Source organism: Verticillium dahliae, genomic scaffold, assembly GCF_000150675.1.
Source record: "Verticillium dahliae VdLs.17 supercont1.15 genomic scaffold, whole genome shotgun sequence".
In the NCBI taxonomy this organism is placed as follows: Eukaryota; Fungi; Ascomycota; class Sordariomycetes; order Glomerellales; family Plectosphaerellaceae; genus Verticillium; species Verticillium dahliae.
Window position 1 is genome coordinate 330,629 of NW_009276934.1, and position 18,928 is coordinate 349,556.

The window sequence follows — 18,928 nt, forward strand, 5'->3', positions numbered from 1 at the left end:
CAACAGCCCACCAGCACACCAGCCCACCACAGCACACCACCGCGCGCTCGGCACGCACACCAGCCCGCATCAGTGCAGCGAGCTCCGTCACATGGCCATTTCTGCAGCTCAGACGCCCCCAAAGCCCCCTGACGAAAGTGGACCGACGCTGGGCATGCTTCCTCTGCTGATTCGTGGGACCCCATGGGGAACTCTATGCTGGACTCCACGGCCTAAGGTCTACTCGGGTCTGGATCGGCCGACCTCCACCCGAAGCCCGCGACTGATTGGGCCACGGCCGGCAATTCGACAGGCCGGAAGCAAGGCATTAACCCTAAGGTCTGGGTTCGCTAGTCTGCTACCATGTCGTCTGCTCGTCTGCTAGTCTGCTAGGTACCCCCTTCAGGCCATGTCTGTACGTACAACAGGAGACGAGAAGAAAAAACCATGCCATACGACCTCGGCCACCCACGACTGGGTCTGCCCCGGACCGAACCCCGGTCACCCCGGGCCATCCCTCCCAACCCCATTTCTCCCCCGGGTCATTCCCCCAGGTCGTGCCCAGGCCACCCCCCCCCAGGTCGTGTCCAGGCCCCTTCCCCAGCGCCAAGTGCACAGCAGAACCAGGGCAGTGAGTGACCCCAATGTATACATGGTACTCGTACTTTCGACCTGAGCACCGTCGACGCGAGGTCGAAGCGGGCAACGCCAAAGGCAGGCACTACCCCCGGCCCATCAGTCAACCCACGAGAAGCATATCTTCTGCGCTTTCCCTCCCCATCTCAGACTCGGTTCCCCTTCCTTCCCTTCTCCTCTCTTCACTGGCATCAACACCTGTCGCCACTCCTCCCCCCTTCTCTGGCCTCTCTTCCTTCCTCTCTGGCCTCTCTTTCTTCCTCCTTGCCTCCCTTCTGCCAGACAGTATCACGAGGCCGTGTTTGCCAGACAAACATCTTAGTTGTGCCTGCCCCCCCTCCCAACACCATCAAACCATGGCCACCCAGAGCGAGAGCAAGCTCGAGGCCGGCCCCAAGCCGACCCCCGTCTACACGGAGCATGGCGTCTATACGCCTCAGGTCGAGCTCATCGAGGCTGCCGTCGCCGCCAGTGACGCCGAGGCTTCGCTCTCGCGCAAGGAGCTCTTCAGCCGCTACTGGCCTGCTGCCGTCTACAGCATGCTTCTCAGTCTCGCCCTCGTCATGGAGGGCATGGACGTCGGTCTCATCAACAACTTCTTCGCCCACGACGCCTACCTCAGGAAGTTTGGATGGCCTGACGCCACCGGCAAGCTGCACATCTCGGCCAAGTGGCAGGGCGCCATCGGTGCCGGCAACAACTGCGGTTCCATCATCGGTCTCCTGATCAACGGGTACCTCCAGTCGCGCTTCGGTTCCCGCAAGGTCTACATGGTACGTCTGACCCCGTCTCCCGCCCCGTCTCCCGCCCCGACTGCGCTGCGACGCATCATCTAACTCGTCTTCCTCTCTCCCTCCAGGGCGCCATGGCCACCATGGGTGCCACCATCTTCATCCTCTTCTTCTCCAACAGCGTCGGCATGCTCGTCGCCGGCAACGTCATCTGCGGTATCCCCTGGGGCATCTTCCAGACCCTGACCACCGCCTACGCCGCCGAGATCTGCCCTGCCGCCATGCGCGGCTACCTGACGGCCTGGGTCTCCATGTGCTGGGGTGCCGGCAGCTTCCTCGCCACCGGCGTCCTCCGCGGCTCCCTGAACCTCAAGGGCGACGCCGGCTGGCGCGTCCCCTACGGCCTCCAGTGGGTCTGGGTGCCCCCTCTGCTGCTCGTCGGCTTCCTCGCCCCCGAGAGCCCCTGGTACCTCATCCGCCGCAACCGCATCGAGGAGGCCGAGAAGAGCCTGCGTCGCCTGGCCCGCAACGGTCACTACACGGAGCAGTCGATGGCCGAGACCCTCGCCCTCATGAAGCACACCAACGAGATGGAGAAGATCGAGTCGGCCGAGGCCAGCTACAAGGACTGTTTCTCCGGCACCAACCTTCGTCGCACCGGCATCATCTGCATGGCCTGGCTCATCCAGATGCTCAACGGCCAGTCCATCACCGCCTACGCCGCCATCATGCTGCGCTCCATTGGCATGAGCTCCACCATGGCCTTCAACTACAACATGGCCATCCAGTCGGTCAACATTCTCGCCACCGGTATCGCCATTGTGCTCATGGGCAAGGTGAACCGCCGCGCCTTCTACCTCTTCGGATCCGGCGGCATCGGCGCCTGCATGCTCATCATTGGCATCATGGGCTTCGCCACGAGCAGGAAGAACAGCGCCATCCCCGTCGCCGCCTTCCTCATTGTCGTGCAGTGCATCTTCAAGGTCTCCCTCGGCCCCACCACCTATGTCGTCGTGGGCGAGACCTCGTCGAGCCGTCTCCGCGCCCAGACCATCGTGCTCGGCCGTGCCGTCTACGTCGCCAGCGCCATCGTCGTGCAGCAGGTCAACCCTCGCATGCTCAACTCGACGCCCGACGCCTGGAACCTCGGCGCCAAGACGGGCATGGTGTACTTTTGCCTCTGCTTCGTCTGGGTCTTCTGGATCTTCTTCTTCCTGCCCGAGACCAGGAACAGGAGCTTCGCCGATATCGACTACCTCTTCCAGAAGAAGGTCAATGCCCGCAAGTTTGCCACGACGCCTGTCGATTGTGAGTTTACATTTCTTCTTCTTCTTCTTCTTCTTTTGCGACACGTATTAGCGATACAGGTTGCTGACTTTTCTACCCACAGTGTTCGAGTTCACGCAGCCCGAAAGCAAGGAGAAGCTCGAGTACGTCGAGCAGGTCGAGTCGGCTGGAGGCCGCGAGGTTCGCTAGATGCGATGCCAACGAGCGCCTTGTATCCATGTCTACTGCCTGCTTCTTGATTATGACACCCTGGAGGAGGATGAGTCTTCCATAGGGAGACTTGATCTGATGCCTTTAATGAGAATTTTAATGAACCCACACCTTTGCAGTGAGATGACACGGCGTCCCTTGATTGTGAATATTTTGTCCATGACCCCATGCGACAACCGCTCCAGTCCCATGTAGGAACCAGCATTTTCAAACTGTGTTGTGGTCTTACTTCCCTCACCCCATGATCTTCACTGCATGACCTACGACCTAGTGTCCTAGCACGTCGTACGTCCCCGTCGTACGTCCCAATCCTACGGATCTGACAGCTCCCAGGGCATTGGAGCCATGGTCAAAGATTTAGTGCTGTGCTGTAGCAGCAGCCCACGATGGACGTGGACGGCATGCATGATCTCATTTGCTGAAAGGGGGTGGGAAGACTACCGACCAAGGTAGGCTGGGCGTGAACTGGGGTGGTCTCACATTGCACGTGCCGCCTGACTCCGAGTGCCGAGCCAAGACGACATGTGTTGACTCACTGTGCATGCACCACCACACCACTTCTTCCCTGCCAAGGTCCGCCTACCGATGCATGCACCCGCCCCCATTTCCCGAAGCGAGCAAGGGACCTCAACGATATCCGGGGCTTGGCCCGAGACCCTCTCCCCTCCCCCCTTCCCCCACCGAGATCCCCCCCTCTCTTCTCTTTTCGTGAGAGAGGTCCTGCGGGGTTTGGCCATGAGGCTCGAGGTGGGCGACGGGGCGACGAAAGGGGGCACTGGATTGTCGACGCTCCGGACTTGGTTGCGATATCCGTGGATCGGGCGTCTGAAGATCAGTGTGGACATGAAATCATTGTCTAGCCCGATACCAGCGGTCCGGGAATTCAGATAGAGTAGACAACGACGAGTCGATGCTTGAGCTTACTCCGTGGAGAAAGGAGGACCCTCCCCTTTCATTTTGCGGTGCAGTGTCGCGTAGCCCAACCCCACCAGCCCCCCACTTATACTCCTCAATCCCCCCTCAGTCGCCCCTACCCCATCCCCTTCCTCCTCTCGTCTTTCCCCCCACAGGCCTCACCGCACAAGGAGAAACCAGCGAATCCCAGGGGGAAGGGTCCGCTGCGCTGCCATCCTGCTGCCAAGAGCCCGGGCAAGAGCCGTGTCTACGCTTGGCAAGCGTGCTGGGCTGCGCCTGCACGATCAAATAGGATGGCTCTTGCCTGGGCAAGCGGAGTTTCGAGGGCGGAGAAACTGCTCGTGTCCATTTTGGGGCTCATGTTTGGTGGTCAAACCACCCACCTCAGAGCAGGGCAGGCAGACAGACCACACACACACCCAAAACAGCTGACTCGAATGCAGAGGCCAAGCATGTCCTTGATACATGTACACGCCTCACCAACCCCCTCCCGTCCTCTCCCCGCTCTCCTCCACCCTGGCCATGTCTGGCGACGGCAGCCGAACTGCGAAGCATCGTCGTTTTGGGTCATAAATCCCGAGCCACACTCTTGAAGCATCACGCTCATCAGGATCGCCTCTTTGTCTCTGTGCCTCGTGGGCAAAGTAACGTGGAGTTTGGGCGATGTACGACCATGGCCGTACGCGGCCTCTGGGCGCAAGAGGTGGGTGAACGGGTGGTGACATGAGGATCCCTGTGACGTCTTGGTGCTGTTCGCGGGATAAGAGCTTCGCTGTGGCTCTGTTCTCTCTCCCTCTCGCCTCGCACCAAGGTCTTCCGTTAACGAGACGTCGCCAAGCTTTCGGGCCCTTGTCACGCTCATCATGTGCTCTCACGGAACTGACGGCCACGACCACGGCGCGCCGCCGCCGGCCCCCGCCACCACGGCCAGCCGTACCCTCTCAGAGCCCCGGCGCCTGTTAGGAAAAAAATCACCTCCCTGTACAAGAAGCAACTGGTCAATTTCTTCACATGGGACAACGGGAGAAAGTCAACCTGTTGGCATACGAGATGGCCTGGAACTCTCCTGTCATGCGTGGCGCGCTCTACTGACGCGACACACCACACAGGTCGTTGCATCATGGCGCCTACTCCAGCGCGCCACACGTCAAACCCTCCGTCTGGGACGCACCCGGCACCACCGCGCCCTATATTTCTCGAGGCGACGGCTGACGCCAACACGTTCCACGACACGCAGGCCGGCGAAGCCTTTGGCCCCCCGTGAACGACGCACTGGTTCCGCTGCCAGCTCAAGCTGCCCGAGGCCCTCTGTGACGATGGCGTCCACGTCGAGCTTCACTGGGACTGCAATAATGAGGCGACCGTGTGGACTGCCGACGGCGAGCCGCTTTAGGGTCTCACCGGCCGTGGCCAGCGCGTCGAGTGGGTCGTCCCCGCGTCCTTCAAGGACGGCAGAGAGCACGTCGTCTACCTCGAGATGGCCTGCAACGGCATGTTCGGCAAGGGGCCCGGCAGGCCCATCTTCGAGAACAATGCCGGCGGCGACTCCATCTAGCCGCCGGACCAGGATAAGTACTTCAAGCTCCCCAAGGCCGAAGTCGTCGTCGTGAACCTGCCGGCGAGGATGCTGCACATGGATTTCACCATTATCAGCGACGCCGCCATGGAGCTGGCTGAGGATACGTGTGAGCAGCCCGAGGCGCTTAACGTGGCGGGCAGGATCCTTGACACGTGCTGGCTCTGGCCGTGGGCCGAGACGAAACGCAAGGTCGTCTGATCGTGGTCGAACCAGTGTGACCCGATGGACCGCTATCCCGAGCTCAAGCGCAGGCGCAGCAGGTCCGTGGCGCCGAGTCTGCCTCGAAATTCCGGGAAGCATACAGTAACCGACCTACAGTAGTTCAAATGGTTCAAGGAGATTTACCCCTACGGCTGGGAGCGCGCCAAGGCCAAGGTCAAGTCTGGACAGTTTCACTCCATTGGCGGGTCCTGGGTTGAGCATGACACCACCCTGCCCTGCGGCAAGTCGCTCGTGCGCCAGTTTCTCTACGGCCAGCGCTTTTCGAGGCCGAGTTTGGCTTCCGCTCGACGTCTTGGCTGCCGGATACGTTTGGTTTCTCGTGCCAGATTCCTCAGATTTGTCGGCTGGATGGCAGCCAGGTGATTTGTCACATGCCCCGTGCAAGACGTACACCGCCGAGGTCAACTATACCGATATTACGAAGAGCATTCCAATCACAAGTCCCTGGATCAGGACAACACGGCTCTCATGGCTGTAAGGACTCTTGCCTATGGATCCTTTGATGATCTTTGGTTGCTAACCAATCTGTTTACAGTTCGGCAAAGGCGACGGCCGTGGTGGCCCGACGTGGCAGCACTTGGAGAGGATGAGGCGACTCCGAGGTATGGCTGACACGATGGGCGTCATCCCCCGCTTTCACGCCGGTGCGACGGTTGATCAGTTCTTCGACCGAAGGCCCCGAGCCTCGTGACGTGGTATGGCGAGCTCTACTTTGAGCTGCACCGTGGCGTGTACACCACGCAGGCGCGAACCAAGCTGCACAACCGCAGCTCCGAGATTCTCCTGCACGACATTGAGCTGCTCGCGACGATTGCTTCGATCCAAGACAAGGGGTAAAATACCGCAAGGAGGAGCTCGACGAGATGTGGCAAGGCGTCCTGCTCTGTCAGTTTCACGACTGCCTTCCTGGCACTGCCTTTGAGATGTGTTACGATGACTCGGAAAAGGTGAGAGAAAGCAGGCGGTATTTTCTTACTCGTAAAGTGAAAAAAAGATGTGCTGACCTGGTGATAGATTTATGCAATGTCAAGGAGACAGGCGTGGTGCTTTTGCAACAAATAGTCACCGTTCTCGGCGTTGCACGAATGCTGCCGTCGATCTCCGAAGTCTCGACCCGCTGCCATGGCCGCGTAAAGAGCTTATCGACGTTTCGGAGACGAATGTCGTTCAAGCTTCAAGGGCGGGGCATGCGCTTGCTGTCGAGTCTTTCTAGACCTCCTTTGACGACGCCAAGGCTGTCACCGTTGAAGAGATCACACCTGGCCTTTTCCAACTACAGAACGCTCATTTGACCGTCACGGTCAAGAACGGAACCATCACTTCCATCTACGATCGCCGAGCCAGGCGAGAGACGTTGGCCGGTAAGGCGAATCAGTATGCTGTCTCCGACGACAAGCCGATCTACTGGCAAGCGTGGGACGCCGAGGTGTACCACTTGGACACGCGTAAAGAGCCGAGCAACTCGAATACCACGATCCACGAGGATAAGGGGCATCGCGCGAGCGTCGTGACGGAGACGCGCATCAGCGAGAACAGCTCCATCAGGACGATTATCTCCCTCACATCTGTCCTCGACGAACAACCATCTCTCATCGAGTGCACGGCAGACGTCGATTGGCACGAGACGATGAAGTTTCTGAAGGTCGAGTTCCCGGTCAAGATCAGCAACACCGAGGCCTCGTACGAGACGCAATACGGTGTCATCAAGCGGCCGACGCATTACAACACCTCGTACGTACAATTCCGGATCCTCAACGTCCTTGAGAACCAGGCTTTCGTGCATTTAGCTAACCGGAACAGATGAGACATGGCCAAGTTCGAAGTCTGCTGCCACAAGTTTGCCGACCTTTCGGAACACAAGTACGGCATTTCCATTCCCAACGACAGCAAATACGGCTTCTCCACGGTCGGCAACGTCATGTGTCTCTCCCTGTTAAGATCACCCAAGGCCCCCGACGGCAACGCCGACATGGGCCGCCACCGGATTCGCTGGGCCATGATACCGCACCGCGGCGGGCTCGGCGCGCAGACCGTGCGCGCTGCGTTCAACTTTAACAACCCCCTCCGTCTTGTGGCCACTCCCAAGGGCAGGCCGAATGTACTGCCAAATGCCCCGATTGCGCTCACCGGAGACCATAACCTTGTCTTGGACTGGATCAAGCGTGGCGAGGATGACGAAGACGTGTCCCTCGATGACCTCCCGAAAAGAAAGAGCAAAAGTGTCGTCGTGCGGGTGTACGATGCCGTGGGCGGTTCTCTAGAGGAACGATCAAGACGACGTTCGCGGTGGACAAGGTGTTTAAGACGAATATCCTTGAGGGTGATCTCGAGGAGGTTACTTCCGAGGGCGGCTCGTTTGATACTTCGCTGGAGCTTTTCGAGATTGCGACGCACCGTTTTTTGTTGAAGGACTGACTGAGCTTTGACTTTGCCTAGTTAGGCGGCAGTATGGGATGCATGAAGTAAGGTTCGGCGGAATAAGCCCGATCCCCGAAGACCAGGGTTCAGCTCCGGCGAAACAGAAAGCTGTTGTCTTTGGATGCAGCTATCGTTCAAAAGACAGCGTTGTCTTTCGGCAGGTCTGCTAACGTGCCCGGACGTGCAGGCTTGCCATGAACTTGACTCTCCTCTGAAAGCTCCGCCTTCCGTCATCCGAAGTACAAGCAATGACTCAACACGGCCTTCGGCACAAACATCGCTTAGATAAACCTCTCCTTTCTACAAATTGATACAACCTCACGGCCGAGATCGCGACGCCGTGGCCGTATAGGCACTTTCCGGCACGCTCACCCCCCACCCGTCCCGTCTCGGCGACCCCTGCAGGCTAACCCGCCCCATCGACACGCCGTCCTCGCCATCCGAAGACCTCCTGTAAAACGTCCTTTTGACGTCTGACGCGTCGTCGTCGTCGTACGAAATGCGCGGCACAGTCTCGACCTCTATACGCACCGTCTTGCTGATGGTGAGTTCCCGCTGCGACTCCAACCTCCCCACGTCCCCGTCCCCGTCTCGGCCTCCAGCTGTCGCTTCTGCTGCAGCTGCAGCGGTCGACCGCCGGCTGAGGACGAGGCTCTCGTGCCGCCCATAGGGGTCGCGACGCGACGGGTTCGAGCTCGGGAGCTGCAGGCGGCCCCCTGAGGCCGAGGGGTAGCCGCTCTTTCGGCGGTGGTTGTAGTTGTTGTTGTTGCCGTAGGAGGACCAGCCGAAGCCCCAGTTCTTGAAGAGGGGGCGGAAGGTGGCGACGCAGGCGGCGGTTATGCCGAGGGCGGGCTCCATTACGGACCAGATGGCGACGTCGCTGTGCATGGCGGTCAGGGGGTGGACTGGAAGAGAAGGCGGCGACAAAGGAACTCACATGGATCGGTAGAGGAATTCGAGGCCGGGAGGGAGGCGAGTTACGTAGGGGATTCGGACGAGCAGGACGACGCCAGCGCTTGGGTTCGTTAGCATCAACTTTTGGAAACTGCCCTTCCAGCGAGAAAAGAAGGGCGGGAAGGAGGAGGCTCACATCATGCCGAGACTGAGGAGCACGGCTATGGTCGCCTTTGTCCGGCGGTTGATCTTGACGTTCCACAGCAGGGCGACGGGCAGCAGGCCGAGGCACCAGTCGGACAGGCAGCTGACGCAGCTGTGGACGGTGGTGGCGTAGGTGACGATGAGCTTGCTGTAGCAGTGGCCGTCGGTGCCGTAGACCTGGGTCCAGAAGTGCGAGGGCGGGCTGCACTGGAATGCGAGGATGAAGAAGAAGGCGGCCGAGATGGCGGCGATGACGGCCAGGTTGGCCCAGATGATCCAGCGGTGCGCGCGCGACGTCGCGAGGCGCAGCAGCAGCACGCAGACCGAGGCGCGGATCGTCAGCGTGATGGGCGCGTACAGCACCATGCAGAGATACCAGCCGCGCAGCGAGCGGGCCGCCTGGTCCATCGTGTATCGGAGCGCGTAGTGCTTGCCTGTGGCGCCGTTGATGGCGCCATCCATGGCGATGGTCGCGTAGGCCACGTAGCCGGCCTGATGGACGTGGGGATCGGCGTTAGCAGTGTTCCTCGACGATGGAAGGCCTGGACAAAAGGCATGGGATGATGCCTCGAGCGGAGAGGAGAAGGGGGACGTACGAAAGCTGCATAAATGAGGTAGTCATCGAGGGCATTGTGCCTGACGAGGAACGTCTTGACGTAGATTCGGATCAAGACGCTGATGCCGGCCACCAGAAGGAACACGAGCTGGACGTAAAAGAGCTCATGGCTGCGGTCCAGGTTGGCGGGCAGTTCCCCGGCAACAGCCATGGCCGTGAGTATGTTTTACCGCCAAGACAGACGACACGGACTGACGTCTATCAGTTGACAAGGTGGAACGGACTTGTCAAAAAGCTTTTTAGGGAGGAACAATGAAGGAGGGAAAAATAAGAGCGACACTTGCAGATGAAATGCAAGGAGTACCAGCCCTACCCTTAAGATGCCATGCGAGCGAGAGGGACAAGCGGACGCACATGGCGTGCCTTGCAGCACCGTCAGCACAGAGTCTAGATCTCGCAGGCCACCAGACCCAGGCTCAGACACACGGACGGAGGGAACGCCAGCCTTACCGGGCCTGTATCTGGGGTCTCTTCCCCGGATCTAACCTCTCGCAGCTGTTGGTCCGTCCACGGCGCAGAGGATGCTTCAGAAGGCGTGGCGCCATAGGAGCGATGCGCCTCTTCGGCCATCGCACATGGTTTCGGGGTGGGGTCGCAGCGATCTCAGAACGGCCGGCCGGCTACCATACAAGAGAGTCTATTGGGTTGCAAAGGTTGCATGTTCCGCCGTGCTGGGTCGATTGCAACACGCGGACTGTTGAGCTCGCGCTTGCGTCATGTCCGAGGCACGACGTCTTCAGCCGTCAATGAGAGGAGGAATGACGACCCAGCCGGGGCACGGTTACGGTCTCACGGCCACACCCTCAGCGTTCAGGGCCACATGGAAATGACTTGGGATGGCAGGTAGACAGGTCGACAGACAGACAAAAGAGAGGTCGACAGACAGACAAAAGAGAGGAGATGGATGTGCGCCACATTCAGGGGTTCCCCGGAAGGAGGGCAACGTTTGGGGACAAGATCCGCAGACTGGTTCCCCTAGCGTGCGCGGGGATGTGATCGTCTGTGTGGAATTGGTGGCGCAATCCCGACACAGGTGCAGGGATGAAGAAGAGGTGAGACTGGCTATCATGGTCAGAGGAGAGGAGAGATGAGGAAATCCACGAATGAGGTCATTTGGGGGAGCCAACATGTGCATGTAGGAACGAAAAGGGGCGTCGTGAAATGCTGTGAAGACAATGCTGTGAAGACAATGCTGTCAAGGCCGTTGGTTCCCAGGCTGGGCCGTCTGTTCCTGGGGTTCAGGGGGGCGACGCTCGATGAGTTCATTGGACTTTGCGATCTACAATCCTCGTGCCAAAGGATGCATTTTGTCTGCCCACTCCTCACCCTACGCCAGCTGCGCAATCCACTCGCCCACAATCTTGTTGACGCCCGCCGCAGCTTGCCAGAGCGCCCAGTGCGACGAGACGACCTCGCCCCTGGCCAGCCCCTCGGGGAAGTACCTCTCCATGCCCGCCGACATGGAAGGCGGCAGCGCCGTGTCCATGGTCGCGCCAACGTACAAGCCCGGCATGGTGAAGTTGACGCCAGCGCCGTCGCCCCGCCCGAGCAGGGCCAGCTCGTCCTCGAAGTTGGCCTCGGCCGTGCGGTACCAGCTCAGGGGCCCGCGCATCGTGTTCCTGGCGTACTCGGCGACGTAGTACGCGAGGTCCGCCGCCCTGACGAGCGGCGACCCACCTAGGCGGTTCAGACGGCTCAAGTTCAGACCCGTGCGGGCGTCGAAGCCGAACTCGCCCCCGGGCGTCCTGCCGCCGTACAGCGCGAGCAGCGTCTGCCGGATCCTGTCGGGGCCGCGCAGCTCGGCGTCGAGGGCCGCGTCGCGGAACTGCAGCTGGTAGCCGAAGCTGGGCGTGCCGCCGGCGGCGATCTGGTCGGCGAGGTCGACGTAGGTCGATGCGGGCGGGAAGTACGGCGTCGCCACGCTGAAGATGCCCCGGTAGAGGGCCGGGTGCCAGAGGGCGGCGCGGTAGACGAGGGCGCCGCCCCAGTCGTGGCCGCCGAGGACGACCTGCTCGTGGCGGCCGACGATGGTCCCCACGAGGGCAGCCAGGTCGTCGGCCATGTTCTTGAGCGTGAAGCGGGCGAGGGAGGTCGGCGCGCTCGAGCGGCCGTACCCCAGCATGTCGGGGGCGACGACCTGGTAGCCGGCCGCCGTGAGGGAGGGGATCTGGTAGCGCCACCCGTACGACAGGTCGGGAAAGCCGTGCAGGAGGACAATGGTGCCGAGTGGTGGCCCCTTGGGCTTTGACAAGAGGTAGTGGTATGTGTTGCGGCCGATGCGGGTGTAGTGTCGCGTGTGGTTGAAGCCCAGGTCGTAACAGGCGACGGACCTTGCCGCCGCAGTCACTGCCAGTACCCATGACACGACAGATAGGAGGCGGAAAGATCTCATGATGGCTGCTCAAACAAGGTTGAAAACCTTTGGGGGAAACGAGCGGCAGGGTGTGGGTTGATGATCAGGAGCCAGTCCTGAACGCGGGAGGCTACCTCTTAAGCGTTCCTGAATATGACAACGAACCGAAGAGAGTGACCCGACAATAAGAAGACCGATTGCGTTTGGATTCAATCGCAAGGAGAGTCAAATCCGGCCGCGATGCCAAGGCTGTTTCTTCATCAGGCAATGCTTGCTTGGTGGTGTGTATGAGGGCGCCGAGGCAGAGGATGCAGTGTCTCCTGCACTCGGCCATGTCAGCAGTGGTCGTCGACTGGCCCACATCCGAAAAGACAGGATGCGCAGTGTACTGCGCCATCAAGGCGTTGACATAACGATGCTACACACATTTCAGTCGAGGGAACAAGTGCAGATGAGAGGAGCACTTTCAGAGGGCGTGGCGTTGCTGTTGGTGGCGGGCAGTTCATGATTGGGTGCTCCTGCGGAGCTAATCGTTTTGAGCGATTCTTGCGAGATTTCACCTGCGTCGCTCTGGGGTTGAGCGTCTTTTCTGCAGGATCCCGGTCGTCTTAGGCCCCTGGCTTGCCTGGCTAAAAAGATGGTTAAGATGAGATTCGCGAACCCACAAAAAGCGCGCCGGGCCATTCCCGCCACCCGTCTTCCCCGGCCCCGCAGCGGCCCCACTTGCCCAGACGGGACGGCATCAGCGGTGCCCGTGCCGGTGAGCCATTCGGCCAGACGGATGTGATGGGAAGCTGAACGACTTCATGATCATACATGCTTCAGGATGAAGAGAAGATTGTGGAGGCAGCTAAAGAGAGTTGACCGTCAATGGCTCATCTTGAAACCCATGTCAGTGGCTTCCAGCGCAGGCAAGTCTCCAGCCAAGTCGTACGTTCGAAAGGTACGAGCGATATAAATGTTGCTAAGTAGGTAGGTAGTTGGTGTTCAAACCTTGGGTTAATTCGAACATTCGAAGGAGAGATCATTGGCGTTTCACCTCCGTTGGCTGGCTCCCCTCACCAAAGCAACTGAGCAGCCCTACGCGATGCTTGTTTCAACGGGCTATGGAAATCCAGACCTAAAAGTCACGACGATCCCTCCCGTCCCTATTCGACTTCCGGGTCAGCTCTACCCGGGATATTGACAACTCGGGGACCGGAAGTTAATCAAAATTGACAGTTGACAGGTGGGTGAGGACCCACGTGGTGACCCGACACACAGATCACACCACAGTCATTGCTTTTCTCATGCCGTCTGTGCCTCCAATGACACATGTATCAAGCTGCATGTGGTTTGGTATGTAGAATGGATCGTATTTTCCTCCACAGAGCAACTCATGACAACAGACGCCGAGTCTACCAAGGCCAGGTTGGTCGAATGCAAGGACAACAGCTGACTCACGAGTGAGGTGGAAACAAGTCGTCGGCATGGAGAATCAGGTAAATAAATACGTCTGAGCAAGCCGAAAGGCCTTGTGGAGGTAGAAGATAGGCATGATCTATACCACAACACACCAGCATATCTCTAATGAAGTCGTAATCATAGGTAAGCTCAGCCTGGACAACAGACTTTCAACTCAACCAAGCAAAACAAAACACGGCAAAACTTGCACACATGTTGACGGCAACTCATCTATTCGCAACGGGCACTCTCGCCATTATGTAAAGGTAATATGTACTCTGAAAACTCTGACGAAAATCTCATCTACTTCTTGTTTTCCCCAGCCCAATAAACATGATCCAAGTAACATCTGCCTCTTAGACGCCAACGCAGACGTTCGTCTCGGCCCACATGGTGCGGCAGTCAGAGCCAACACCAGTGTTCCACTTGACAAAGTCGGCAAGGGTGATCTTCTGGAAGCTGATGACCTGCTGGCACGTGACGCCCTGGGCGATCCAGTGGAACTTCTTGCAGTTGGACACCATGCCGGGCTGGATGGGCGTCGGCGTCGCGATGCCGTTGCCCGTCTGCGTGGGCGTGGGGTTGCCGCCGATGAGGCCGACGCAGACGTTGACCTCGGCCTGCATGCCCGTGCAGTCGGACTTGACCGTCGGGTTGAAGCTGACAAACTGCTCGAGGGTGATCTTCTGGAAGCTGTAGATCTGGTTGCACGTCACGCCCTTGGCGACCCAGTGGAACTTGGCGCAGTTGGTCACCATGCCGGGCTGCGTCGGCTGGGGGGTCGACACGCCGTTGCCGGGGGCCGTGGTGGTGGGGGGGCGGGTCGTCGTGGGCGTGGTGCCGGCGATGAGACCGACGCAGACTTGGACCTCGGCCTGCATGCCGCTGCAGTCAGACTTGACGGTAGGGTTGTAGCTGACAAACTGCTCGAGGGTGATCTTCTGGAAGCTGTAGATCTGGTTGCACGTCACACCCTTGGCGACCCAGTGGAACTTGGCACAGTTGGTCACCATGCCGGGCTGCGTCGGCAGAGGGGTCGACACGCCATTACCGGCAGTGGTCGTCGTGGTGGCCAAGGTCGTGGGCGTGCTGCCGATGACGCCGACGCAGACCTGCACCTCAGCCCACATGCCGGAACAATCGCTCAGGACGCTGGGGTTCCACTTGACAAAGTCGGCGAGGGAAATCTTCTGGTAGCTGATGACCTGTTGGCAGGTGACACCCTTGGCAATCCAGTGGAACTTGTTGCAGTTGGTCACCATGCTGGGCTGAGTGGGCTGAGGCGTGACGACGCCGTTGCTAGGAGCCGTGGTCGTGGGCTTGGCCGTGTCGGTGGAGCTGCCGACGACGCCGACGCAGACGTTGACACCGGCCCACATGCCGGAGCAATCGCTCTTGACGGAAGGATTCCACTTGACAAAGTCGGCGAGCGTGATCTTCTGGAAGCTGATGACTTGGCTGCAGCTGACGCCCTCGGCAATCCAGTGGAATTTGTTGCAGTTGGTCACCATGCCGGACTGGGTGGGCTGGGGCGTGGCGATGCCGTTGGCAAACGTCGTCGTCGTCGCGGTGGGCTGCGTCGTCGTCGTGGCAGCGCGGGTGGTCGTGGTGACCTCGATGGGCTCGGGCTCGCCGAAGGCCTCAACGCAGTACGAGTTGCCTGCCTTGATGCCGGAGCAGTCTGCGCCAACGGTGGGATTCTGTTTTATTTGGGTCAGTAGTTGTGCACACTCGACAGTGGGAAATACGGCCGTACCCATCGCGCAAAGTCCTTCAGGACAACGACGTTGTCCTCGAGGACACGCGAGCAGGACTTGTCACCCTCGTAGTCCACCCAGTACGAACAGTAGGAGCTGGTGCCGGCAGCGGGAGGGTACTTGGGTTCCGGGCCCCTGCGGGCCGAGACGGATGCGACCGCAGCGGCGGCCAGCAACAGGCTCTTGATGAAAGACATCGTGAAGAAGAGGATCAACCCAGACTGGGGGAAGTCGATGAGACGGAGGAGCTGTAAGGACTGAAGTCTTTGACAGGTGAGAATGAGCCTGGAGGAGGGAGATCAAGACGAGGAAGAAAGCCACGAGGGTTCAAGCAGTCTAATTATACACCGGTCACAACAGATCATTCGAGGAAGAATTGTCGTCTTGTGGTGATGTTCTGGATTCACTCAGACGAGATACGGAAATGGGGTTCATGGTTCAGACTCCTGCTCGGCACGGAGCCGACAGGGGGTTCATATGATTCCCTGCTCCGCAACGGTCCCGCCGACAACCAAAGTGGCACAGCCGGGTCTAGGCAATGCAGATGCACCGTTGCAGTGCAGGAGGACCCCTTAGATCAATGATCATGCGTCCGCTGTGCATTCACCCGGAAGGATCACCTTCCTATGTGCTAGCACAACATCCGGTCGAAGGATTCAGGACAGACAGAGGGAGTGGAAAAGCCTCAAGGTATAAGCCTGGGTTCGGAACTGTGTTTAATTGAACCTGTTCAAGCCTTGACGTGTCTATTATAAGGTCCATGACTAAGGCCAAATCAGAAGGTGCACCGAGCTCCAAATTGCTCGCCTTCAGTTTAGCCGAACGACAAGGTCTCTTTTTTGCTTGTCTGCTATCGAGAGAACCACGACTGAGAGCTTTCGGTCGGTCCCGTCTGGCATGTGACCAGGCACTAAGACCACGACGGGTTTTCTCCATGGGGCAATGCTCATGTCGTTATGCTTTGACCACACGTTTAGGATGCCATGGGACGATTGAGGTCCCAATTTGCCACCTTGAAGGATTCTGCAACTTAGATGAAGCCCCTGCAAGACAGTTTTCGCTTGGAGGAGGTGGTGGAGGGGCAGTGAGTTGAACCACGACGCGGAATCAAATTGGCTTCACGCACTTGAGATTTGCTGTATCCTCGACAGAAGAGTGAGTCGGATGGAGAGACGGTGAAGTTGGGTTCATTCAGAGGTTATACGTTTACGCCGTCGAAATGCGACAGAAAGCTTCCCGAGTTCTGCGGCTCTTGACAACTGTGAAAACAAACAAAATGTTGAATGAAGCAGCCGATGCATATATCACTTGATACCTAGGGGAAGCACCATAGCAGCCCAATCAAGTCGCACCCAAAGCTGTGATGACATACATCCAAGGTAGACAAGGCGACAACCACCACCGCTCAGCTAGAACAGTATCGTGACGCTCATGAGTTGGCCTCGGGCGCCCCCGTCACCCTTCTCGAGGGTGTTAGGACCCATGAAGACCATGTGACTGGCAGTGCGTCGGCTTCTATTTGAACTCAGAGGGTCAAGAGGAAAGGACCAATAATAGCAATGAGATTGCTGTAAGGAGATCTACCGGGCTATACGCTACGAAAGAGTTTCAATCATGAAACCTGTTCGAGAGACACCCCTAAGACTGGAAGTCGTTCTCGTTAATCTCACCACGAGGCTTCTCTACGACTCTGGTTCGGCTTCGGGTCGGCGGGCTTTTTGTAGCCACAACCAGAAGCAGAGCCCGTAGCACTGTCCTGCTGTCTCTCGTGGTTTATCTTGAGCACCCAAACCTGCTTGCGCACGTTCTCGTGCTTGACGTTCTGCTCATCGCCTAAGATCCACTCTGGTTTTCCGTTCTCGTCGTCAGGGCCTTTGGTGCCAAATTCCTTCGCCATCACCTTCATTCGCGCCTGAAGAGCCTCTCGGAATTGCTTCTTGGTATTCTTCTTGATAGCGTCCGAAGTTGCGGCCGAGTCAAACGCCGTGTATTTGTACGGCACCATCTGGTTTGCATTCTTGGGATCAGGCATCTGGCTGAAGTAGACCGTCTCGTCGCCGCCCTTCCTGATATTCTCAGCGGGTGTTACTTCTTTGGTCTTGATCCAATTTCTCGAGAACGAAGACCCCATGCCCTGTTGCTTGGCAAGGGCTACGAGGTCTTTGCCGATGCCCTCCTGCTTGAAAGGCTCTATTTCAATGGTGCGGCCCACGTGCGACTCACGCAGGCAGGGTTTCATGTTGTTGAAGTAGCCGGCACCGCGGGCCGGGTCGAGTTCGTAAAGCTGCGCAGCGCGCTTGCCGAGGATCTTCAGCACATTGTCGAACCAGAAGTAGGGGTTCTTAGCGTTGAGGCCGGCGCCCTTGCTCGTGGCTCCCAGCATCTTGTGAAGGTCGAAGCTGCTGAAGGTGTAGCGCTGGGGCGTGGGGGTGTTGCTGTCGATCGGCATGAGCTCGCCGCTGTCGGGCGGGAAGCGAGGCAGGTTCTTGACCTCCAAGAGCGTCGGCATCCAGTCGTCGGCGATTCGACTCTGGTGGTTGTTGCGCGGGTAGTTGGAGCCCGACCCTTGGGTCAGGCGGATGAAGGCATGGAAGTTGAGGCCGTAGTGGTTGCCGCGCCCGTTGGGATAATCTTCCGGCACCGTGCTGTCGCCGAGGTAGCGGCCAATCTTCCAGGGCACTTCACGCGTGTCGCCTGGCCCCGACCAAGATCCGTCGGCGAGTGCTCTGGCGGCGCTGATCTCCACGTCCATGCGGTAGACGTTGTAAATGTAGAGGGCCTCGGCACCGCGGACGCTCATTCCTGCGTGAACCATTCGGACCGTGGCACCGAGGATGGCCACGACCAGAGACGGCGCATTGAACCTCATGATGAAGGGAAGTAAGAAAGAAGCAAGAAATGAGAGGAATCACCCAGACGAGGGGCTGATAGAATGAGACAAGCAGGCCGCCAAAGGTCAGTCGGTCCTTCGATTGAGGAACTTGACGTGCAAAAGCATCAACATCATGGCACAGAATGGAGGCGGCGTTGATGGCGGCAAACATATTTATCGCCCTTCAAGGCCATCGAACGTCCTCGCGAAGGTCCACGTGGACCGGACGCCTATTCTCCCGGGTCGAGGCCTCATCCAGGCCTTGGCTTGACAATTTCTCCAATCCTTCGAGGGCTAAAGCACCAAAAAAAAAGGTATCAGCCCCTTTCGCATTTGGCAGTATTATTCCGAGAGCCAGATGCAGGATGCGGTCCCATGGGCAACCGAAAGTAGGGTAGGGGGGAGGACGAGCGATAGAACAGGGGGTTCAAAGGCCGTAAGCGATCTCAAAACTTACGGATTGGGGGATCCCGACCCTGACCCTTGGAACTTCCCTTGATGGTCCTCGGCTGTGAGAATAAGGTGACTCCAGCACGGCTGAACATGTGTGCCGCTGCTGAGTTCTGGTTGTGAATTCGTCTTCTCTGCAGGGCCTTACCTTGCCTTGTAGAATCCTATGTCAGATTCCCCAATTCTCGATCCCCAAAACCCCATATCCTCCAGGGGTCGATTGGAGGGAGCCCGAGATTGCGATTTAGCCTTGCATTCCTAGGTAGCCAACTGCCTATTCGGGATTCGGTTGCTGGGAATAACTACCGCATTCATCACGGCTCAGAGAAAAGAACAACCTTGTCCAGCCCATGTCGCATTCG

At 58.6% G+C, this 18,928-nt stretch overlaps 6 protein-coding genes across 6 annotated transcripts; 2 read left to right on the forward strand and 4 right to left on the reverse strand.

Moving 5' to 3' along the window:
- Positions 1-971: 971 nt before the first annotated feature.
- Positions 972-2,822, forward strand: VDAG_06994 (alpha-glucosides permease MPH2/3; the record flags this gene model as incomplete). The annotated part of the gene is made up of 3 exons (XM_009655899.1): positions 972-1,388; positions 1,475-2,654; positions 2,737-2,822. The coding sequence occupies 3 exons, from the start codon at positions 972-974 to the stop codon at positions 2,820-2,822; spliced, it is 1,683 nt and encodes a 560-aa protein (XP_009654194.1).
- A 1,799-nt stretch (positions 2,823-4,621) lies between these two features.
- Positions 4,622-7,974, forward strand: VDAG_06995 (alpha-mannosidase; the record flags this gene model as incomplete). Its single annotated transcript, XM_009655900.1, has 11 exons — positions 4,622-5,152; positions 5,314-5,526; positions 5,551-5,601; positions 5,659-5,848; positions 5,984-6,033; positions 6,095-6,161; positions 6,391-6,506; positions 6,591-6,689; positions 6,773-7,294; positions 7,376-7,804; positions 7,864-7,974. 11 exons carry the CDS (start codon positions 4,622-4,624, stop codon positions 7,972-7,974), a joined length of 2,379 nt encoding a protein of 792 aa, XP_009654195.1.
- Positions 7,975-8,295: 321 nt separating this feature from the next.
- On the reverse strand, positions 8,296-9,842 carry VDAG_06996 (uncharacterized protein; the record flags this gene model as incomplete). Its single annotated transcript, XM_009655901.1, has 3 exons — positions 8,296-8,857; positions 9,068-9,567; positions 9,672-9,842. 3 exons carry the CDS (start codon positions 9,840-9,842, stop codon positions 8,296-8,298), a joined length of 1,233 nt encoding a protein of 410 aa, XP_009654196.1.
- Positions 9,843-11,018: 1,176 nt separating this feature from the next.
- Positions 11,019-12,083, reverse strand: VDAG_06997 (epoxide hydrolase; the record flags this gene model as incomplete). Its single annotated transcript, XM_009655902.1, has 1 exon — positions 11,019-12,083. One exon carries the CDS (start codon positions 12,081-12,083, stop codon positions 11,019-11,021), a length of 1,065 nt encoding a protein of 354 aa, XP_009654197.1.
- A 1,760-nt stretch (positions 12,084-13,843) lies between these two features.
- On the reverse strand, positions 13,844-15,441 carry VDAG_06998 (LysM domain-containing protein; the record flags this gene model as incomplete). The annotated part of the gene is made up of 2 exons (XM_009655903.1): positions 13,844-15,187; positions 15,244-15,441. The coding sequence occupies 2 exons, from the start codon at positions 15,439-15,441 to the stop codon at positions 13,844-13,846; spliced, it is 1,542 nt and encodes a 513-aa protein (XP_009654198.1).
- Positions 15,442-16,910: 1,469 nt separating this feature from the next.
- On the reverse strand, positions 16,911-18,113 carry VDAG_06999 (uncharacterized protein; the record flags this gene model as incomplete). The annotated part of the gene is made up of 1 exon (XM_009655904.1): positions 16,911-18,113. The coding sequence occupies one exon, from the start codon at positions 18,111-18,113 to the stop codon at positions 16,911-16,913; it is 1,203 nt and encodes a 400-aa protein (XP_009654199.1).
- Between the last annotated feature and the right edge of the window lie 815 nt (positions 18,114-18,928).